At 40.8% G+C, this 24,053-nt stretch overlaps 1 protein-coding gene across 2 annotated transcripts; it reads right to left on the minus strand.

The window, feature by feature from the left end:
• Window positions 1-3,363: 3,363 nt before the first annotated feature.
• TMX4 (thioredoxin related transmembrane protein 4) lies at window positions 3,364-24,003 on the minus strand. Of its 2 annotated transcripts, none has more exons than XM_015621629.3 (8): window positions 23,788-24,003; window positions 15,233-15,348; window positions 12,094-12,139; window positions 11,351-11,479; window positions 10,602-10,647; window positions 9,070-9,171; window positions 7,335-7,398; window positions 3,364-6,899 (listed from the first exon to the last, which is right to left on the minus strand). In XM_015621629.3, the coding sequence occupies exons 1-8, from the start codon at window positions 23,970-23,972 to the stop codon at window positions 6,613-6,615; spliced, it is 975 nt and encodes a 324-aa protein (XP_015477115.1). In that variant the 5' UTR covers window positions 23,973-24,003; the 3' UTR covers window positions 3,364-6,612. The 2 variants fall into 2 exon arrangements, with proteins under 2 accessions (XP_015477115.1, XP_015477116.1); XM_015621630.3 differs by lacking the exon at window positions 23,788-24,003 and adding an exon at window positions 23,314-23,481.
• Between the last annotated feature and the right edge of the window lie 50 nt (window positions 24,004-24,053).

The raw sequence follows: 24,053 nt of genomic DNA on the forward strand, positions 1-24,053 counted from the left end.
TATCAGTGTCAGAAACAATTCAAATGCAAACTGCTTTAACCTTGGCATTTCAGTGCGCTTGCAGCAAAAAACTGGGGACATGTCTGCTTGCATTTATTTAAAGTTTGCATCATCTGTGCTAAAAACAGGTATTTATCCTGGAGCATGAGACAAGAAGTGCTGCATGATAGCTGAATATTTTAATATGTGCAGCTGAACTCAACCTTAATAAACTCAAAAGGTTTTTATGTTGGGAAGCTGCAAACATTTCTGGATGTAACAACAGTGTTGCACCACTCTCTTCCCATTCTAGAATGTCTGTATTCTTCAAAACTCTTCTCACCTTGATATATCTTTTTCCACTTAGAGGCTTCTCTGCTGCATTCACAGGATATTGGTGAATTACTTTAATTGTCATTATTTGCCACTGGGGCTAAAAGCTCCTCTTCCCTCCCCCATTGTGAAGTTTTTCATGTGCCACCCTTTATGGATCCTTCCACATGTGACAGTCACATCCCAAAGCCCCTCTGTAACCACTGAATTCCTGCTGTAGTCCAGCCAACACACTTTGGGAAGCTCCACAGAGCTCAGGGGTCCAACTGGAACTGGAGTCTCCAGCAAGATCCACCACTTCCCAGGCTGGCTAGTTGCTGAGCTGGGGTGAGGTGGAAGATGCCAGCACCGACACAAGGGAAGCAAAACTAAGGAAAATGAGAAATTGAATGTCAGGTCTCCCCAGCACATCTGACACAAACACACACAGCTTCTCTCCAAGTAATTGGCTCCTCATTTTAATGAATCTCTCTGAATGAGATTTCCTCTGGCTGCTTAATGAGGCATCGCCTGTCTGACCTTTAACCCTGGAGCCAAGGAACTGAACAGCAGAGTCTGCCTGAGCAACCACACAAACCTCACCGCCACCATCGATGTCAAAACCCAGCAGAGTCAGGGTAGTGTGAACATCCCCTCCCACACCTCCTGCTTCTCCCTTGTTCTTTTGGCAGGAACTACAAACAGAATGGGGTCACACCTGGAGCTCAGCTGAACCAGGCTCTGAAAAGGAAACTTTTCACTGTGGTTCAAAAAGGTCAATCACAAATTCCGGCTAAAAAATCCCACAGAAGGTTACTGAACAGAGACACAACTTGTGGCTTAGAAAACACCACTTGCAAAAGCCAAAATGATTTCAGAGAAAAACCACAACCTGCTTTTCCTGATGTCTGTTACTTGCTACAAAGGGGGACTTTGCACAGCTTTCCACTCTGGACCTGTGTCCTTCTGCAGGAGCAGAGAAACAACAACAGTCTCACATGTCAGCACATGAAAACCTCTGCAGGGGAAAGATGACCCAGCTGGGACTTTCTCCCTTCAGTTAACTGCAGTAAAGATTAACTGGAGAAGTTAGCTACAGCATAGAATTCAAATATCTTAATGTTCAAGCCATTGCCCATTTCCCAAGACTGTTGTGCAAAGCTGTTTTATCAAGTACCTTACGTAAGTAAAACAGTTATTTTGGCTTCCTAATTCCCCACAAACCATTTCTCCAAATAAAGTCATAAAATACCCATTTTTTGAGTGCTTTGGGACAGCACCTCACATCAGTCAAAGCTAAACCAATTAATTTTGTCCCCTCCAAGCCAGCCAGAAGAACCAACAAAAAATATTTGTGGGGTTTTTTACCCCAGCAGCCATCTGGCAACTGCACTGTGGGAGTCAAAGCTGATGGATGCTGCAGGGATGAGCAGCTCCTTGGCCACTCAGCGATGAGCAGGTGGCTGGAACAGGCCCCTGGATGTCTATTTTGGGGAGTCAGCTGGGAAGTCTGGAGACTGCTGGGATGGCAGGAGAGTGCAGCATTGAGCAGAGGACTGATTCTCTTGGGAAGAGCTGGATGGTTCAGATACAATGAAACCAATCCAGGGCAGATTTACAAACAAGATCTCAGTGTTACTTTTGTCCCTGCAACCACAGCAACAAAGACATAAAAAGTGCCCTTATCAAGGGTGATCTTTTAATTTCCTGATGTGTGACTGACACTTGGAATGGCCACTGTGCTTTCTGCACCTCTGAAAGCACCACGGTGTGCAGGTTCAGCTCCCACACTCCCCTGGAATCCAGAGTAACAGATGTCAAAGTCTGAAGTACCAGCAGGCTCCAAGTAATTCTAATGAGCCATAAAAATCAAACTTTCCATATAAAATGGAAATTTGAATGAAAATATTAGGATAACTACATCCCCATTTGCTCCCTGTGTGTTTAAATACTGAGCTTTCCTTTCTCCTCAGGAAAGATGAAGTGAAAGTAAAAGCACAGAGGTTTTTTTAGGTGTTTTTCTAATGGGAGAGGAATGAAGATGTTTGGTTAAAAATAAGCAATCACCACAGTGCTCACTGGAGTAAAACACAACGTGCTCCCCAGCAGGGAAGGGAATGACAGCACACACTATGGGCAGCTGCATTCCCAGAGCTGGGACTTACCACTGGCCTGGTTCCAGACAGAAGATCAAGCCTTTCTACCACTTCAGTTCAGCCACCAGAGACTATCTTCAATATTCCTTCTACAAAACTAGAACTTGGATTTTTCTGATGGCTTGAACCTGATCAAAACCTGATCCCTTTTTGCCTGTAGTATTCCACGTGCTGTTTTCACGGAGAAGACTTCATATTCTCACGTCACAAAAGAGAACAAGAAGCAGCTGATGAAACAGCAAACAAAATGTTCACAAGGATTCATTTGATACCGTTCCAAATTCCCCTTTGCATCCAGAGATGAACACAGTGGAAAAGAAGAAAACCAGAGTGAGTGGTGAACGGCCCAGGGCCTGCAGTTGCTCCGTTCACAGGGAGAGGCAGCTCAGGTAACTCACCTGAGCAGAATGAATCCACGTGCCAGATCAGCAGCTGCTCTCATCATCCAAGGAGGTCACAGGGATGGTTCCTGGCACTCCCTTCTCCCTCTGGCACAGGTGCCCCATGGCCTATTCCTGCAGCACTGCCTAGAATGTGAACCACAACCTGAGCACGCCTCACTTAGATCTGTACATTTCTTGCTGGCTTCCAAATCCCACAGGGAGTCAGCACAGCTTTGGCAGAGTTAGGGGATTTCTCAGGGAAGGGAAAGAACCACCTCATGTGGAGGTGGAGCAGTTATATTTTTCTGCCCAGCTCCATTCTGAACCTTTGAGAGCCCTGGGTTCCTCCAGGGAAACCCTCCAAAAGGAAGCAATTCATTGATGTCTAGGTTCCTTTTAAAGATTTTAAGGAATCTTCACAAGTTACAACCTCTATGATTAACTGAAGATCAGCATTATAAAAAACCCAAACCTTTTGTTAATGGCAGAGATGAGCCAACTCTGCACAGAAGAAATGAAAATGACTCCAGGCAGGTCATAAATACAAAATTTTATGTGGCATTTCAGTAAAAATATGCCTAAGTATAAATTTGCAACACTTTCATGTAACAGACAACCCTGTGTAACATTTCCAGGAAGAAAACCCATATAACACATGCCACACCCCCACAGGGCAGTAGATACAGAGCATTCCAAGACACACATACAAGTTTCACACAGATCCCAAGGACAGGTGGTTTGGAATGCTGGATGGATTTCCAGCATCTTGAAAAAGGAATCTGCCAGATTTTTTGGGGACTTGCTGTTGAGCATTCCCATTCCAGTGGCATGCAGCCCAATTAATATTTAAATTGCTTCTCAACAATCTTAAATTAATTTTGACACACAGCTCTAGTTCCCAAGCCTTAAGGCCCTGTCCTTCATCAAAACATTTTGAACAGTGCCAGCAGCAGCTTCTCCAAGGCCCTTTTGTCTATTTTGAGGTTGCAAGAACAAGTTCAATTTCTTCACGATTAATCCTAACAGAACAGAGATAACAGAACACCCAGATTGCACAAAAGGTTGATCCCAACTTTTTGGAAACACACCAAGTTTAAAACTATTGTAATGGTCTAATTAGCACTACTCACATGATTCAATTAAAATGTGTTTTAGTGGAAAAAAACCTGATCCTGGAAGGTATATTAACATGACACTTCTACTGCACAGCTAATTGTTTTTCTGTTAAACACAAATTTTGCTTTTACAGTGTTTGCTGCTCACTGTTTCCCAGATAAACATTAGTCAAAACTGAGCATTTCCAGTATCACACTACAATAATTTTCCTACAAACATAAAATTAAGTTGGAGAGATCAATGGCTGCACAGTATCACCTTTTCTAAGCAAAGCCTTAACCACAATTTAGTGATCTTTGTAACAAGATACACCAATACACATCAAATATGGTCAAACCCAGTCAGCATTAATATTCCCTGCTTTATTCAAGAAAACACAGAACAACATCCATCCTATGTTCAAGAACCCTTAGAAGCCTGACCAAGCTCATTCCTAGATTCACAGGACAATCTAAGCTGCTGTCACCTGCTGCCTACTTATTATCATCAGTGATCTTACAGTTCAGTCTATCATGATGGAAAACAATTCACATCTTTGGTTTAAATAGTCCAAACCCAACTGTGACATGCAACAACGGAGGAAATGTGAGCAGAGAATTCAGACACACCACACAAAGGGGTTTCTGATCTCTCCCACAGCATCTCACAAACCATGTGCCTTTTAGGACAAAGTGCCATTTGTGGATTTGTTAGCTTTTGAAATCCAAAGACACCACTGGGAAACCCAACTCTTGTCAGAAGACCTTTTTGTCTTCAAAGTGCACAGTTCTTCTCTTCACACTGTAGTGGCCACAAAGTTTTCTTGATTTTTTCAGATAAAAGTGTAGCTTTTAAAAGGCTGCTGTGTGCCTCACCTACTGCTGAGTTCTGCGGCTGCCAGCTTTACAACTGCTCAGGTAGATGGGACAACACCCAAACATCACAAACTGTTCTCAAGATAGTGCAATGTATAGATACTATCAAGCCTGTTTTCACCTATGTGAAAGCACATTTAGAGGTGTCCACTATATGGAACTCAAACTCCAGACTGGGTGTATTCCTTGAGAAATTTCCATTTCAGGATATGCAGTGTAAGTTACTTCTTTGAGCAGCTCTACCAGCCAAATGCAAAGTTTCTACCTTATAGTTCGAAAACATATGTGACAGGACATAGATGGGAAAGTTGAGCTTCCCTGGAAAATATGTTCTTCATGAGCATTAAGAAACAACAAAATAGCTTTCAATACAAATTGGCCCTATTAATCACAGTCTCAAAGGAAACCAGCATTTTCCTCTCAAAACTTCTCTTCTAATGGGAGATGATCTCATCTCTGACTACTCTTTGTTCTTGAAGAACAAGATTAAATTCATGCATGTTAGCAAGGTTTATGCAACATATATATATTAAAATAATATCAAGATTAGGACACATCTTACGTTCATGTTTGTACATCAACAAAGTGGGAAAATACAGGATCTCACTGAGGGCACTCCTGACCAAAAAAGACTTGCATATTAACCCAAAGGAGTGATACACTGATATGTTTAATGACCCAAGTCTAACCACATCTAATGCTGTCTACCTGACGAGCCATTTTCACTTTACACAGTTCAACACATGCACGTTTATTCTGACAGAAGTAGCAAGACCCAAAGCTTCCCACCACTACCCACCTGTGCACCCTCTCTTTTTCCAATGTGATGATTCCAAAAGTAGAAAAGTGATCAAAGGTAAAAACCTAAGTGCCTCTTCAGATAACATCACTAAAGCAGCTTGAGTTCTGCCAAAAGCATCCTGAGTTGGCAATGGCAGGACTGCACTGTGCATGATGAACTTGTACTGGCAAGAAAAATACAACTTACTGACTCCAAAGTGAGTATTTCCTGCTACAATCTCCTGATGGGAACAAATTACCAAAAAGAAAAAAAAAAAGCAGTAGTGCTTTGGCAAAATTTCCCACCGACCAAAATAATTTCCTTTAAACCTTTCAAAAGTTCCAACACACTTTACACATTTAGCTGCCACTCTCTTTCTGCCTGAGGTTTTTAATTACTCCAACTCCTAGGGTCATACAACTCAAGCTGCACAGCCTCTGGATCACCAAAAACTGACCCATCTGGGGGTGAGCTGCAGGATCAACTTCCAGAACAAACACAAACAGAAATGGAACAGAAAGGTGCTTCTGTTTGAAAGTGATAAAAATAAACCTGTGGTACACAACATTTTTGATAGAAGACCAGTAAGGTGCCTCCTTTCACTAGTGAATCGTCTCTGTGCTTCTGTGGCATTTGGGAACAATCAACATTCAGACAGAAAAGTCATAGTCCTGCCAAGCTACCGTGGAGTTAAAAGCCCTGATCTTGCCCAGGTCAGTCCTTAGAGGAACACACACACAATGATCATTTCAGAGCTGGTGAACTGAGAATGACACCCCCTTTTTCTCTGAGAGGACATGGAACAGATAAGACACTGATTTTGATTGTCACGGCTAAGGTCACACAAAACACAGCAAATGTGCTTATCAAAGGAAGTAAGCAAGTACTAAGCTTAAAAAAAGAGGAGCCTGCTGGCAGAGCAGAGCTTTGCGTAAACACCAACGACAAATCAAGTGTAAGCTCCAGCTTCAGACCCTGAAGGGGTCTGACACTTCTTTGGTCCAAGTGTACAAGATACACCACTGGGAAAACTATAGTTCCTTCTCAGCCCCCTGACTTTTCCGCTGCCTCACTGTGCTTTCAGTCTCTGATTCAGCTAAAGGCTGCTCACTTAAGTCTTCCATTTCTTCTTCCCCTGATTCTTTTCCAAGTGCTAAATCCTCCTCCGACTCATCAGCACTTGAATTTGCTGCATCTTCTCCGTCTGAGAGATCTTTCACATCTGCAGCCTCTTCCGCATCATCCGCGGAAAGCTCTGCAGCCTCCTCCGGCTCCTCCAGCGCCGCGTTCTCCGCGTTCTCCTTGGTAATTGCTTCTTCTAAACAAAGCAGACACTGCAGTTAGACCCAATCTCACAACAAAGCTCTTGAGAGTTGCATCACCAGGGACATACTCTGAAATACTGATGAACATTATAATTGATTATTATTCCAACTGTGATTGGAACCAGATGACACCTCAAGTCCCTTCCAACATGAACCGTTCTGGTTTTGTGATTGAAATATTTTCCTTATTTTTCAGTTATTTCATTAAGACTTCAGTGGATTTCTCCTCCACTTCCATTTATTTTCCTTGCATGTCAGCCACAGATAGACCTTCATTTTATTCCACTGAGATACAAACCAAAGACAAACCAATTTTACTTGGCTCCTAAATTATTGGTTCACACCTAAGATCTGAACAGTGTATAGCCCATCCTCCTACAAATTTACACTTTAAACTACAGCCTTTCTCCCTCTTGAAGAGTTCTTACCAGGTGTTTCAGCTGTGTATTTTGACTTGGCTGGGCAGAGGCAGTCTGAAATCAAAACCAGGATCTGTGGAAAGGAAAAAGGCATTTATTAGCAATAATAAAACCAGCAATTATTAGCAATTGTAAAACACCCCGCATTCTTTTTAGATAAATATACACAATAAAATTTACAAAATTATATTATCTTGCTTAGAGATAAGAGCTAAATAAAAACATGGAAAAAAGTGCTTTCTCAGTGTGTACTAACCAGCATTCCCTGCCTTCTACTACCCATTTACTGCCTCCTACTTTCCTAAATTTATTCAGTACTGACACTGCTCGCAGCTGAAGAACAGCTCAGAACACAGTTGAGAATTTTTGTTTTCTGAAAATTTATGAAAAAATCTTGACCAAGATTTCCTGTATTTCGGGATGTTAATCCATTCCTACCCCTGGCTCCCCAATACAGATGTGTATTCCACCTTTTGTGCTCACTATTTAACCAGCCCAGTGCAGAACATGGACACTCAAAATGCAAGGAAGACATTTGTGCCTCACTGTCACATGCTAAGAATAGTGCAAAGAAAAAGACAGAGCTGACACCATGTCAAAGAAATATATTTCAATCACTGAAAAGCTTTTTGGAAAGAGCTGGGAGATTAACTTGACATTTTTTTTCAGCTTTTTCAGTTTGGGTTTTTTTTAGTGAAGGAGTAAGAAGAGTTTCCTTTAAAACATGATATTCCCTTGCTCCTAGTTATACTAACTTGTTTTTCTCTCATTTGGTGAAAATCTACTATCCAGAAAAATGCAGTTGTTGAAATTGAATAATCAAAAACATTTTCTTGTATATAACAATTCTGTATGCCCATCAAATATAAAAACAGGGTTTTGCCTAAATTCAAATTCCAATTATTCATTGAAATCCCTTCCCAGTACTAATGAGAAATACACTGACAAAATGTTTCTTTATTCCATTAATATTTGGACTGAAGGGCAGAGATCCACATCCCAGAAACAACTTTTACACCTCTTACAAGGAGAAGTGACTTAGCAGCAGGTTAAACCAGCTACCAGCAGAACTATTTGAACAGTCCTTGCAGTTGCAGAACACAACTTGTGGAACAGCCAACTAATATAAAAGAACTTAAAGCCCCAAATCTTCAAAGCTTTAAAAGATATTTTCATCCTTTGATTTGCATTAACAGTGTGGCAGAATCCTTACACTGCTGACTCCCACAAAACCAATTCCTCTGTGGTTAATAAAACTCTCCACAAAATCTGTGTTCTTAGAAAGTTGGAGTCTTGACCAACTCTGAGCACACACATTCCACCCATAAGTAGAACAGTTTTAGATACAAAAAGGCCAATACAAGAATTGCTCCTTTTAGTGGATGGACTAAACAAATCTAAACTGAAGCATTTCATAAGAATTCGATTTCATAAGAAGGTGACCTGATTTGTATTGAGGGCCCTGTCCAAATGCTTTTTAACCAGTGACAGGCCTGGGGCACTGACCACCTCTCTGGGGAGCCTGTTGCAGTCTTTAACCACCCTCAGCTTCCTAATGTCCAGTCTAAACCTCCCTGGCACAGCTTTAATCCACTCTCACACATTCTGGAGGTCACAGGGAAGAGATATAAGTATTTACCAATATATTATTAAAGCAAGGTATATTTAAGTATATCTTATGAGCGAAGTTGTTTGGGTTTTTTTCACAAGATAAGGCACAGAGAAAGAAGTAATGTTTTCTTACCAAACCCAGGAGCAGGCCAATCAGTAAGGTAGCTAAGATGAAGATGGCATAGGAAATCCAAACATGAACTCCAAGAGTGCCAGTGAGGTAGTTATGAATTTGCTGGAAATTAGAACAAGATGCAGAATAACTTCATACCTAAAACCACTTAGAATTTCTACTGCCAGCACCATTACATAAATTGCTGTCTGATTAAGCCCTTTCATTTAATAGTATTTATACTGAAGTCTTCCCCTTTTGACACCATTAAATCTTTGAGTTTTTCACTAATTTTTTTACATTAAAAGGCTTTTGAAGCAGAGGATGAACAATTTCTTCTCCCTAAGACACTCAGCATTACAGATGCCATACACAACCCTTACTGCAGATGGATGGATGAGGAGCCTCAGAGCTTGCAGGAAAGTATCACAACATCCTTCATCCTTATGTAGCATCTGTTCATTAACTAAAATTAAGCCATTCAGCTCTTACTGAAGCTTTTTAGCTCTTAAAAGGAGTCACACACTCTAAGTGTACACTAAATAAATTATTTCACTTCAAAATTTAAATATAATAACCCAAATACAGTATTAAGATTTCTTTCAAACTTTAGTATGTTCCAGAAACCTACAAATTCAACTGGCTGATTCAAGCAGCACATCGAGTCAGACAAGCTGGTAGGAAGTAAATTATGACATTAAATCTCTTTCAAAACAAACAACAATCAACATTTACAGGAGTTTAAATACAGAAATTCTAGAGTCTTCTTTTTAAATGTCAGAACATCTTTTCATATTTATAAAAGCATAAGCAAAGACAGCCGAGCAGGAGGAGTGAGGAAATGTAACATTCATCGAAGTGGAAGACAAATGGGAGGTTTTTTCACAGGATAGTTAATCTTTCAGGAAGGAGACTATAGAGAAACAACACTATTTCAGAGCAACCATGGAAAAGAAACATGAGAAGGCTATAAAAAGTAAGTATTATCCAGTGAAAGGACCAAAGACACACAACTTTAGAGCTCTGCTTGATTCTGTTAGTTTGATTCTTAGTAGAAGTGATACAAACTTGTTCCAACTCTCAACTACGTTTCTTTTCTGAAGCACATGTTACAAAAGAAACATACTTTGCCACAATCAAATACAGTCTCTCAATCTCACTGGCCAAAATCTGAAAGGTCTGAAAATTCTCAGGATTTGGATGCCATGGAAAAACTTGGATAGCTCCCAAATGAAAGCATCTTGAAATATTTTGAAGTAAAGTATCCTTTCATATTTTAATGCACATTTCAGTATAGCTAAGCATTCCTCCTTTACTTCTGATAATTACTCTATTATCCAAATTCCTCACATTCTTATACAAGTGTTGCCAGTTTGAACCCCAGATGCAGAAATTATTACTAAAAAACCCCCTTGCCCTCCCTTATCCTGGGCAATACAAGATGCAACTCTCATAAAAGGATAATAAAACTATTCAGTTATGTGTTAACTTTTAAACATATGATTATTCTAAGCATAAAAAGGGAGTATGGAAAACACTGTACAGTTACTTACCCTGATCCATCCTGAGAAGTGAAACAGTCCTGCCATGCCATGCATCCTGGAAAACAAGGAAATGGAAGGACAGGTTCACAGCAGCCCTGTAGCTCCTCTCCCCATTCCTAAATATCCTACAGCTCCTCTTCCTTCTCACATGAGAAATAAGTACCCTCTCTGGATATCTTTGATTTGAATTTATACATAAAGGCTTCTGCCAGACTGAACTGCAGGCCACTCATATGGCTGGTTCATCCTTTGTATCATACAAGCTTTCTACAATATTCCTATCCCTCTCCCTATAAACAAATGCTTCTACATTCTGCAAGCACTACGCTGCTTGCTATTCCAAAGGGAGATAGAAGTCTTTCTTATAAAGAAATAAATGAGAAATCCTTAGAGCTAAAGGCTGCCCAGTAGCCAGAAGTCATGAAATAATAATCTACATAAACACACACTTGATTCCAGGACTCAGCAAAAATTGGAAATGCCACTTTAAATAATGCTCAGTGGCTTTATTTTTTCTCTTAATCTTTTTTTCAAAGATGATATAAACAAGCCTAGCAGGCACAAACGAAAGCAAATGCAGAAAATATGCTGCCTTTATAGGTGAGAAGCTGGGAATCAGGCTGTCAATACTGATTGCCTCTGCAAAGCCTGCAAGTCTAACAAATAAAGGCCTTTTGTCTTTAAACTGTCAACAGAGGACCCTTAATTAGTAATGAGATATAAAACATTATTCTTTTTATTAAAAAACCAAGAGTTACATTATAGAAGATGGAGATTTCCATCCTGCTACAGGCTCCACAGCTTCCCATTTCCTCTCCAAGATGTAGCCTTGAAGATCTTCCAAGGTCCGGGAGCCGCGGTATCTGCGGAACACCCCATCGTTGGCACTGCAAAACAAACTCCCATCAGCACAGAGAGTCTCCAAACTCTGGGGTAAAAAACCCAGCCAAAACCTCCCCACACACATTACAGACTTCACTTGCTCTGAGCTGACTGTTTGTGATCAGTCCATGATGGAAAATGTCAGTTTTTAAACGGCTTGGGATTTTGCCATTTATAAAGCTGCTATTTTTCTTAAATACTCACTGGCACAGCAAATACACAAAGCACATGAGGTTAACAACCAAAGCATTTCTAAATACAATTCAGAATTCGAGGTGCACATACATATGTATTTGTCTGTACATCTGCACGACTCATAATACTCTGACTTAACGATGGGTTCAATACTTTAAGAATGACATCACCTCAATGGAGAAGAGATACAGCAAATATCTTCTCTGATCCATTTTTAATAGTATGGATAACAGGAAAACTTAGTAAAGTCACTTAAACTAAAGAAAAGCCTCAGATAAGGACTTCATTACGCAATCAGTGCTGCAATAACCTGAGCTGAAATAAAAAGTCACTATTCCTTCATTTTCCCCTACTTTTCAGTTACAGATTAAATAAAGTGACAAGTAGGAGTCAACAGCTGCAGTTTCCAGTATGACACACTTACTGGTAAATTGTAGGAAGTGTTGTGACAAAGAAACGACCACTCAAGCCTAGAAAGGGAAGAAAACAACACAAACAGTTCAGTAACAAGGAAATTTCTCAGCATTCTGACTTATCTATAAAAACCTACATATCTGTATTTTAGAGCAGGCTGCACAGCTTTCGCCATTGTTTTGTAAATACAGGTTAACAGTTTGTCTTCAGATATGCGACAAGCAATAACAGATACTAAATATTGGTTATAAACTAAGGAAAAATGTTTAACTTGAAGAGTGTTTACTGAGAGGTAATTTTCCTCATCAATGGATTTGTCTCCTGAATATTTTCACCCAGCTGAAGTTTTGGACCAGCCCAGCATTAGAAGCACTCAGAGCCCATTAGGAAGAGCTGAATTCTTATAGCCAGCAACTGCAATTCATATAAAGTACCAGTGTAAAGAGTGTGGTTATTTAACTTTGCCTTTTATATAATACTGTGAAAATCTTCTGGGAAATGAAGACCTTATTCAGCCTTCAATAAAGCAAACAGCTCTAGGCAACAAGAATAGCCATGGAAAAATATTGTAGCAGAAGAGTTTCTGCCTTTAGACACAAAGAAGAGCCATACTGAAATAAGACAGGTATTTTTAAAAGTTTCAGTGGTAATGTTTTCCTCAGTTTGAATTCCTCTATGGAATAGGCAAAAAAGGGTTATGACTTTTTTTGTTGTTTGGTATTTTGTTTGAAGACATTTAAAGCAAATGATCTTTATAGTTCCAGAAAGGAAAGCTTCTTCACTTCAACTTTTCAGCTCTCTGCCTTTATTGCTGTGAGAGGCAGGGTGATGAAAAATATTCTGAAACAGCTAAAAGTTGTGCCAGCACAGGGAGATCTAAAGCAAACAAACCCACAAGTGTAACAGCAGAGTTAATAAAGCAGATAGCACAGCTGGCACAAGGAAAACTGGGTGGAGAGTCACAAAGAACATAATTAGCTTAAGAACAGAGAAAGTCATGGGAACGAACACTGAAAGGCTCTCTGAAGTTCTTACAAATACCACTCAGGCAAAGGAAATAAAACAGCTCAAACCTCCCACCTGTGGCCTATCCTAGAGTGAACACCTCAGAAGCAACTCTCAAATCTAAAAGTTACGAAATGCATCTAAGCACCCCCAACATTTTAGGTTGCTGGTTATCTAAGGCCCCTCTCTAGATTGGTGAAACCAGTGTGAGTCAGCTACAAAATTTAAGAACACATTAAATTGTTTTTGTGCCTGTTCAATACAATCTTGAATTGGCTAGAGTTAAGCATCTGACTCTGCCTGCAAATCAGAAACTGACATCCACTATGAAATCAACAGTTAATCAAAACTTAAAACCCCTATTATTTAGTGTATCTGTTATCTGTCTGTACTAAAAAATGTACAGAGAATAGAGATGTCATTTAAAACTCCAGCTGCTTTCAGCCAACAACTACTCAAAGAAGACAGAAGATCCCCTTGTTGTAATTCACAGGTACATGTTGTGATCAGGAGCTTAAAAAAGGAACCAAAAATATGCAGAATTTAAGGGTCCAGAAGCATCTCCGCTATTTACTTGTTCCACACTGAACGTTTCAATGAAGATGAGGCAAGAGGAAGCACTTTAAGGCTGGAACATCAAGTGACTGAAATCTGCTGTGAAGCCATTAAGACTCTGGTGGATTTATTCTTCAGGCATCTCCTGCAATTAGGCACCATGAATGGCCACTTTCTCCTGCCGGTTTGGGAAGTGCAATTTTATGTAACTCTGCACTCATCTCGTGGTTTTCCCCTAATTTAACACATTTTGACTACTTTCAATTCAATGAAGGGGTTACATAACTAAGACTAATTAAAGTACCATTGTGCAAGCAAGAAAGGAGACAGAGCACTTAAACACAACAACTGAAAGGCTGATGCAAAGCCCGCAGTAAAAATACCTCAGTAACTTTGGAGAGCTCCATAGAAACTCCTATCTTCCAAATTACATCAGCATCAAAGGTCAAATACATAATAAATGTTTGTTTTCCAGTTTGAGCATTCCTTAGTTTTAGAAGTGCCTGCAGCGTCCAGTGCTGAACCGGATGTTTATTACATGAGCTTTGGTACAAATTCATCATTTTGGTCAGTCCTTTGACTCAGAAGTTACCCATGCTTAGGGGTTGTGACTCTCAGCAGCATTAGAAATTCAAGTATTACTTTTATATCTATTTAAACAAGGCAGTATTAAAACTAACACTTTATAAAGATTTGTATATGCAGCTTTTTGATACCAGGTTTTTTGTGTACTTGGGACTTTTAACAAGACATGAACCTACACAGGGTCCAGAACAGCTGGCATTTTCTTGTCCACTTAGATTGCTGATTTTGAGACAAGAGCTTTGATACAGTAAATCTGTTCAGCATGTTTTCAACTAATAAAACACATTTTTCACACACTTCATAAAGCAAAAACAAAGAAAAATCAATCGTTTGGCCTCTTCTTTCTAACAACATCTCATCTTTCAGTCTTTTGATACTGCTAATAAAATCTTTTATCCCCTTAAAGCCCAAATAAGCATCCCCAGGAGATGCAGAGATTTATACAATATTAATACTGCTTGTACAAAGTCACATTCAAAACTTTGAAGGGAGTCACCAAAAGAATAAATTAGATTGCACTTGTGCTTCTCTGAATAGTTAGGAAAGTGTTTATATAAACATATCTGCATATGTGCATCACCAACAGGAAACAGCAACAACATCTGGAATATAAAGCATGGCCACAATTAAACCAGTCAATAAACCAGCACCATGCTGGAAACAGTTAGAAACGTTAATTAAAGCAGGCTTGCTCTACCACACCCTGAAATTCCAGAGCTGGAATCTTCTGCAGACAGGTTGGAGGAATGAGACAGGCAACAGCTTCCAGGGAAGAAGATTAAAATAAAGAATAAGCCTCTTTTAAGTCAGTATTAAGCCAAATCACTTCCCCCCCCCAGTTCTTTAATCCTTCAAATTGAGTTTATAAACTTCAGTTCAGAAATATGAACTGTATGGAGAAACAAACTGTGGATAACATTATTTTGACTTTGAAGCCTAAATAAGTAGTAAATGGCAGTTGTATTGACTGATTCCTGTTATTAAAACACTGTTTCATGCTGTACCTGGTTCCTGAGTGACATCCACTTTTCCCACAGTGATGCCGAGCTGTTCGCTCTCCTTGGCAAAGCTCTCCCAGGTTGCCTCAATCTGCTGACAGGCTGGACACCAAGGAGCGTAACTAAAGGGGGAAGGCAGGGTAAGTATTTTAATACTCTTACACTTAAAGACATTCAAACTGATTTATCGTACAGAGAAAATACAAACACATCAATCACAAAGGGAAATAAACTAGTTTTTCTTAATTGAGTCTACTGAATAAGACAATCAAAGTTTTTTTATCAATCCCTATGTTTCTCTCCATGTTATTAAAACAAAACAATTCATTGAGAAATTCATATCCAAACTCCTCACCACTTGTGATTTATTCTATTTACATGGGAAATAAAATACATTTCCATGGCAGCTACCTGAATTATTGAAGCCAGGCTGTCCTCTGAAGCAGTATCCTTCATCACAATATTTTGTATTGATTTCCCACACCTCACAACTTCCCAAAATTGCATTTGCCTTAACCCACTACTCCATACATCACAAAATGCCCTTTTTGATAGCAGCCATTAGACACTTAAAAAGAGCACATACCAAATTCCTACTTGCCATACTTATTGTCTGGTTTTTACCCAGGATTTGTTTCAGAAAAATAGGAGTGCACTTTTCAAGAGCTGAATTTTCTATAGTCTCAATCAGAATAATTAAACTAATTTTAATATCAGTCTGGAAACAGAACACCTAATACAAAGGATAATATCAGATAAAAATCGGTGATAAAATCCCTTTCGCCACCTTTCTGTATTTTAGCCTAACTTGATTGACCAAATCTGCAAGAAACTTGCACAGCTTGCCTTGTTCTGTCAGACACACTGAAGGGAACCAGGACTGGGAGTACAGACTGAGCTGGGGCAATTGCCCATGCACAGACTCAGCCTTTTATTAATGAGGAGAGACCTTTAAGGGGTTTAATCTGATTTACCAGCAGGGGGATGGAGGTTTCCATCCAAAGCAGTGAGTCTAGGGACACCCTCCTCATCACAATGCTCCACAAATGCCAACATGCTCCCCATCCATTGTAAACCACAGAAACATATTCCCTCCTGGGCAGAGTCCAAGATCCTTAGCACAAAACCACCACTGGGAACCTTCACAAGGTTCTCCACTCCTTTGGTTTGTCTGCCACCACTGCTATCTGAGCTAGGGACTGGCAATTCCTGTTCTCTGGCTGTCAGCAGGAATGCTTACTTCTGTACTGGCTGCAGACAGAAATATCCCCAGCCACCCCCAGATGTTTCATAAAGCTTTATGTAAAACAGGTCATTTCTCACCAAAGAGGCAGAATTAAATTCACTCTGAGTGTTTTTAAATTCCTGCATTTAAAAAAGGGAATCTTGTCACTTTGTAGTTAAAAGGGCACAAATTAAAAATACTTGTTGTATTTAACTGTACTAGAAATTCATGATTTTGTGAAAGCCCATATCTTGTCTTTTTAAGTCAACATCATTCTGTGTGAAAGCAGCCGAAAAAAGGACATAAATCTTATCCTGCCAAAAAGACAGCCCCTCAGTATCTTTGCAAAAGATGCTGGAAACAAGTCTCACACGCAGCGATGTTCTCCATTGTGCTGCTGGCCCACAGAGAGCTTTTAATAACAGTCTGACAGATACTGTGTGCTTTACACACAGGATTATTTTATTATAGAAGCCTGACTGATAAATAAGAAACTGCAAACATCCATCAGATAATGCAGCTGCTATTGATCTAAAATGAGAGAAGTTTGACAGTTTTCTAAATCCAGCTTCTCTACATGTATCAAATTCACACCATGAGATTTTCAAAATTAATACATCCTTTAGCCTGTTTAATCTGATTTTAGAATAAAAATTTCGACCCCATCAGAATTTATGTTTACATTTGACATGCAGGAGCATTTCTCCTGAATGAAGTGGAATATTCAATACAAAACTAACACTCATATGACTGAAAATATTTCCTTTAGTTCAAAGAGACATGAAAATTTACCCATGTCACAGTTTAGCAGTGATAGGATGTAACAAAAAGCTGTAGTTGTTGGCCCATTTTTAGTATCAATATTGGACATGGGATGGCAATACTTCCATATAATGCTACAAGATCCAGCTACTCCAGCTGAACATTGGACAAACAGTCTTGGCTACACTTTCCTGAAATTACACATCCAATTCTTGCTTGTCCCCACATGTTCAAGAGAGAACTTGCAATAGACATCAGATTTCTGCTAGAGTTACCACTACTGTTTACCTCAACACCCTCACTTGCCTGAAGCTTTCATGTCTGCCTTTGTTGTGCACCATTTGAGGCATCAAGGAATTCATGACTGCCTCCTGGAAATAACAAAAAAATTACATTACCAAAGCTTTATTGTATCTCTTTCTCAGTCTTAAAATACTGAATGAGTAAGCGTAATGGAAGGTAAGTTACTGAAGAGTAAAATACTTCACACTTAGGACATCTTTATCAAAAGTTTTAAAAAACTTTCTGCACCCTGAAGGACTGAGGCAAGTACATGATGTCAACAGGGTCCTCTAATGAACCCTTTAGAACTGTGGCTGATTCGTATTTCCACAGAAATTATGGTACAACTACCATTCTTAAATTCATTAAAAAAAAATAAAACTCTGTAGGAGCAGGGACACAGACCCTCGTGTCTGCTGTGGAACCAGTCTTTGTTACTCTTCAAGTCACAAAACACAAGAGCAGGTCCTTGGCAAAGGCAGATTTAACCAAATTTCTTCTGCCATACTCCAGACAGGCCAGGAAACAATTAGCACTTTGTCAACACCACCAAATTTAGGGCTGTCGCTCCCATTTCTTCTCCCTGTGCACAAGGGGGTATCTCCATAAATTTGTAGGGCACAGAGTGCAGTGCAAACAGATGTGCCAAGAGAACAGGCCTTTCCAAATGAAAAATCAAAGTCTGCTGGAATTTAAATCAAGACTTGGGCACTCTGTTAGGGAAAGTGAGCTTTCAGTAGCCTGTTCCACATGAAAAGGCAAGTTGCTGATCTCCATTATAGCTAAAAGTGACACACTGCCAAACTATTCACTGCAAGCAGGTATTGCACATTCCTCAGCACACACCTCATTCCTGATGCTTCCAGACCCCTTCCACAGCACAGTTTTACAGCTGAAATGCTCTCCCACGCAGGCAGCCCTCCATAAATACAGCTGCAAATATCTATCACTGCAACGATTGACCTCAGTGGACTAAAATCACTATTTCCAAGTATCCAGGTGTTTTCTCCTGCTCCTACTCCATTACAATACCTAAAGCTTTTTGAAGAAGGCAAAAAGAAAGCAATTGAAAAGCAAAGTTTGAAGCTCTCAGACACAGACTTCTGACTTCTATTTATCTCTGATCTAAAGCATAAAAGAACAAGCTTTGGTTTTCAAATACCAACAACTTCACTGAGGCAATACAAAACCACTCAAGTTAAAACCAGTCTGAGCAAAGGTGTCATTCAGCCATATCACCCTGAGTAGATCAGTAAACACAGAAGGACTTTGCTGAGATGTACTGATACACAGTTTCCAGCTCCAAGCCACTTATCTCTCTTCTTCTACCTGCCTGGCTACTGAATTCACCATTTCACTCATTTTCAAGTACATTTAACTGGTTCTTTTTATCTGCCTTTTCACTACCACTACCAACAGCAGTGGTGAACAGATGCAACTTTGAGTACCATTCCACACTGCTCTATTGACAGTTTCACCAAGTTGCACAAATCTAGGAAAAAGGAGAAACAGCTTATGGATACAGGCATGGGAGGATTTGCTAAATAGAAAACAGCAAAACTTGCTTAAGCCAAGCTGCTTGATGGAGTTCATATTGGAAATGCTATTAAAATGAGAGCAAAAAACGTTGGGACAGCATCCAACAGAAAGGTAAAAGCAGTATCAGAATGAAATTCATATTTTCTTTGTTTTAATAATTTTGCCTTATTGCTGCAGATCTCACAAGCATAGGAAATGGAAAAAAGACACTTTCTAAATACAGCAACGTCTTAAGGCAGGACAGGCAGCTTTGTAATGCCAACAAAAGAAAAGCTCCAGATCAACTGTGTGGTTTAATGACTTTTCAAGGGAGCAGGTGGCAGCCAAAGATACAGAAGTTGGTCCCTGTCATTTACCCAGATCTGTATCACCACGACACAAGCCCTGGAAGCTGACAAGGAGCTTCCTGCAGAGTGCCAAACCCCTCCAGACCAAACAAGCTTTTTTGGGTTTTTTTTAAGGAGAAATTATTTTTAAAATAGAAAGCAAATCAATCAATGAAAAATTATGTGAATTATTCTAGAGCTTCGGCAGATTAAGTTCTACAATTCTACATATTTTTATGCCCCCTTCTGCATCTGTTTTGTAGCATCTGCTACATAGTGTATTTCAGTGTCTCCTTTCCACAGTTTTTGTCCAGCCAATGCCCAGCACAGCACTCAGCTATGTGTTCAGTTAGTAAATAACAAGTTTGGTCACTTCCTCTGGACCCAGCCAGCAGAGCAGCAGAGGCTTCAAATCCAAAACAGAGTTTTGATAACTTGATTTTCATTCCACCTGCTTTCTGGCTTTTATTGGGCTTTGGGTTGTTGGGTATTTTTAAGAATAGGACAAAGAAAAGCCTGGACACTAAAAAGAAGTAAGAGACTAGAAACCCTAAAGTGACAGAAAATTCTCAATCTTGTTGAATTCGTAACCTCACAGTAATTGTTAAATTTTAGCAAATCCTTTGGGATTTTATTTACACAAAGTATTTCAAGCCAACTGACTAAAAGCTGATGAAAAAAATAAAAACTATGGGCCTGCACTATAATAAGCCTTGGAAACATGAGTATTAACTGGTCTCCTCATTTTCACTTGGCTAGAATTAAAATGGACAATGAAGACATTCTTTTTCAGGCACACAAAGCAGTAAGTCTGTGCTGAAACAAAGGGGAACCAAAACATTTAACACCCTATGTGGGAAAAAGCACATGAAGTACTGCAGATACACCAAGAGCACAGATAGTTTACTTTGTAACCAGAGGCACGAAGACAACAATTTCATTGATGGGTTGGGGCTTTTTTGTTTGTTTTAATTTACTTCAAAAAGAAGAGGATGTTAAATTAAGATAAATGAAGCTTGGAACAAGTTTTGTTTACAAATGTAAAATTCACTTTTAAGTAAGCAGACCAGAAATTAGTTTTCTGTGCTACAAACAGACACGATATTAAAGACAAAAAGAAAACTCCTCATATTAATGAATCATTATCTCACAGCTACAGAATAGAGATAAAGAAATAGGGAAACTTTTGAACACAGCTCATTCCAGCATCACACTCACAGCACTCCAGCCCAGACCTGTGTGCTGCGATACTAACAACATTCAAGAAATGGTGCAATGTCTGGCAGATACAGAACCTTCTCCAAAACATTTTTATCAATAAAATGCAGCAGCGCTTCCAGGGCCTGTAATTTTTCCAGCTATGAATAACCAAATATCTGCAAAAAGCTAGCCAAGTACACACACCTCAGCTAGAAGGGATGAAGGAAGAAAAATCCTATTTCTGCTACTGATGCCACACACAAGTAATTTCAAATTTTAGTTTCTCTACTTGTGCACCTGGGAACAACAAAAAAATGGAATTACACAGTGATTTTCTACTTTCCCAAATAGAAAAACTGACATTAAGCAGCAGCTGTACCTGTTCCTACCAGGGCAGGAGGCTTCAAAAAGCAGCTGATGAAAATAATTTTCTTTTTCATGAAGATGCTATAGTGACATTTGCATTATGAAAAGTACTGCTCAGAAAACGAAGGTCTTATAAATAAATAGGAGGTTCTTCAAACGAATGAAGTTTTAATGAACATTATTGCAGTCCTACCAACAAGCCTGAGAAGAATCCATGAACTGACATGCAGGACTCCTGTCTGGATCACTAACTAAACCAGATAAAAATTGGTAGAAGCCAAAATCCATCAGAATGGAAACTGCTGCAAGAATTAGATTAGTCTGTGTTTGCTGTTCTCATTGAAGCTACTTGGGCTGAGAATTCTGAGAAGGAGTTTCTGCCACAAGCTTAATCAGAAATATTTAGGCAAGAGGGATGCTGCCCATGGAAAACCTCACTGGCTGTAAGACACTGCCTGCCCCAGCTTCCCTCCCAAAACAAAATTGAGTTTCCTGCCTTCTCTTACAGATATTTTGAGGATGAGGACTGAGAGCAGGGGTGGGAGGAAACCTGGATCAGATTTCACCCAGAAAGCAGAGAGGGGAAAAATCCCAGACAGGATTCTGTCCAGAAAACATCAAAAAAAATCTATCTTAGAGCTCAAACTCTCACTAATTCCACACCAGCAGCATTGAGTTTGCATCCTCATTAAAGACAAAGGTTTCTCCTCAGGAGAAAAGCAGAGAGCCCAAGTAGTGAACCACAGGAAATAGCATGGAGACCCTGAGGATCTTTCACACACCAAACACCACATAAAATTAATTAGAGTCTGATTTATGCAATGCAGCAACATGTACCATGCTCAGCTAACACTGAACTAACTCTGCCACCATCGCTATTGTCAGCAACCTCTCAGTCAGAACCAAAGACCGATTTTTCAATTGGAGTAAAGGCTCCCAAAGGATTTTAATTGCTTGATATCCCAACCACTTCTGATTTCAGCCAGTTCCTCTCTTTTTTTTTTTCTTCAGAGGCATGCACCACTAGTTATTTAAAACTTTGAGTCACCATAAATAATCTTCCTCCTTAAAACTCACCAACCTTTGTATGAATCAGTAACTTTATAACAATTGCTTCCACATTGCACTAAGATGTCCCAAGTGAAAAAACTTCAATTTAAAACATAACCTTGGAGTGGGAGAAAACAAATTTGTATTTTCCTCTACCTTTTAGATCACAACAAATGGAGACACAAAATCCATTATAAATCCTCAGCCACAGCAGTTGGCATCCCTGGGTCACTATCAGCTGTTTCAAGATTGTTACCACATATTCACTGATTAACACCAGGTGTTTTTAGCACTAAAGCCCTAAGAGAGGTGACAGTCCATCTCAATAAGAAGAGACTGGAGATAAATCAAATTTAAGAGTACAACAAAACTTTAAGTAGCTAACTAAGTATCTAGGAGGGAGCATGACTTCAGATGTTCAAACTGTTTTAAACTCAAGCATTTGCACAGAGTAGCACATGCCACAATAAAAACCTATTTTATAGCTGCACGGCCTACAGGTACCACATGACTACTGCCTACTTAACTACTTTTTTATTCATTGCTGTCTTAAAAAAAAATCCTCAAGCTCTTTTCCCGCCTTCTAAATATAAGCAGGTGAGAGAAGCTCCACCAAAAATAAAGTCACGTGCATTTCCAGAACTGTGTCATGTCACAAGCCACCACTCCAGTACAGTCAGGCAGAAGTTAATGAAATCTGATCCATCTCCCTTGAATGAGAACTCCGAGCTCAAGTCAAGGCTGGGATATTATGTAATACCTCCTTGGAAGCCTACTCCTGCTAAATATTCCACTCCAAATTCAGCCCTCTTGGAGCTCATGCAGAACCCAGCGCCAGCCCCTGGTGGGGGAGCAGAGCAAGGAGCAGTGCTGGACACTATTCCCAGAGTGACCCATTTCAGCTTGGACACTCAGATGAGAACCTGAGGGAAAGCTGCTTCAAAGAATCACTGACTGGTTTGGGTTGGAAGAGGACCTTGAAGACCACCCAGTGCCAGCCCCGTGCTATGGGAAGTGACACATCTCTCTGGACCAGGTTGCTCGAAGCCCCGTTCAACGTGGCCTTGAACACTTCCAGGGATGGGGCATCCACATCTTCTCTGGGCAACCTGTGCCCAGCTTCACCAACCCCACACTAAGTAATTTCTTCCCCAATATCCAATTTAACCCAACTATCTGTCAGGCTGAAAGCACTCCCCTTTGGTCTGTCACGACATGCTCTTGTAAATAAGTCTTTCCTTGTCTTCCCTGTAAATTCCCTCCAGGTACTGGAAGGCCTCAGTCAGGTTACCCAAAGTCTTCTCTTTTCTAGGGTGAACAATCCCAATTCTCTCAACCTTTTCCCAAAGGAGAGATGCTCCATTCTTCTGATCAACTTGGTGGCCTGCTCTAGGTTCGCTTCGACAGCTCTATGTGCTTCATTCCATATCCCTCATTCCCTTCTGTCCGGAGTGACCCGTTTAACCTTGGGCACTACCCACACAGGACGGGAACCTGCGGGGCGGGCAGCTCCTTCTATCCGGCCATCCCTGCAGAGACCAGGGTGTGCCCGCCGGCTGAGGGCGGGCAGAGGGGACCGCGGGCACCGCCCGCCGCCTCCCTCACGCCGAGCCCGGGCAGCCACCGCCGGGCCGGGGAAGCTGCGCGGCCCCTCCGCAGGGCGGGAAGGCCGGGCCGGCCCCCTTCTCCCCACAGCAGGGCTGGAGTCACCGGCCATGCCCGTCCCTCGCAGGGAACTCCTCGCAGGAAACCCCCCTCGCCCCCCCGGCCACGCTGCCTCCGAGGCGGGCGGGAAAGCGGCCGCTACTCACAACTCCAACATCCACTGGCCCTGCAACACCAGGCTCCAGTTGGAGCCGCACAGCACTCGCACGCTGCTCCGCGGCTCGCCGGGGCTGTAGATGGAGGAAGAAGAGCAGGCGGCGGGACCCAGCAGCGCTACGAGGAGCAGAGCGCAGAAGAGCGGCCGCCCCTGGCGCCAGCGGCCCGGCGCCATGTTCGGCCCGCCCGCCCTCAGGAAGTCGGGGCACGAGCGGCCGCCGCGGGGGCGGCGCCTGCGCGGGGCAGGGGCGGCTCC

This window comes from Parus major, chromosome 3 (assembly GCF_001522545.3).
Source record: "Parus major isolate Abel chromosome 3, Parus_major1.1, whole genome shotgun sequence".
NCBI lineage: Eukaryota > Metazoa > Chordata > Aves > Passeriformes > Paridae > Parus > Parus major.

Bases quoted from the DNA above. Each gene is read 5' to 3' on its own strand.
- TMX4 (XM_015621629.3), bottom strand. From the start codon at position 23,972: ATGGCGCCGGGCCGCTGGCGCCAGGGGCGGCCGCTCTTCTGCGCTCTG. The intron at 10,648-11,350 runs GTAACTCTTGGT...CTTGTTTTCCAG, and splicing joins AAATCTCCATCTTCTATAAT to GATGCATGGCATGGCAGGAC. The intron at 7,399-9,069 runs GTAAGAAAACAT...TCCTTTCCACAG, and splicing joins TTGGCCTGCTCCTGGGTTTG to ATCCTGGTTTTGATTTCAGA.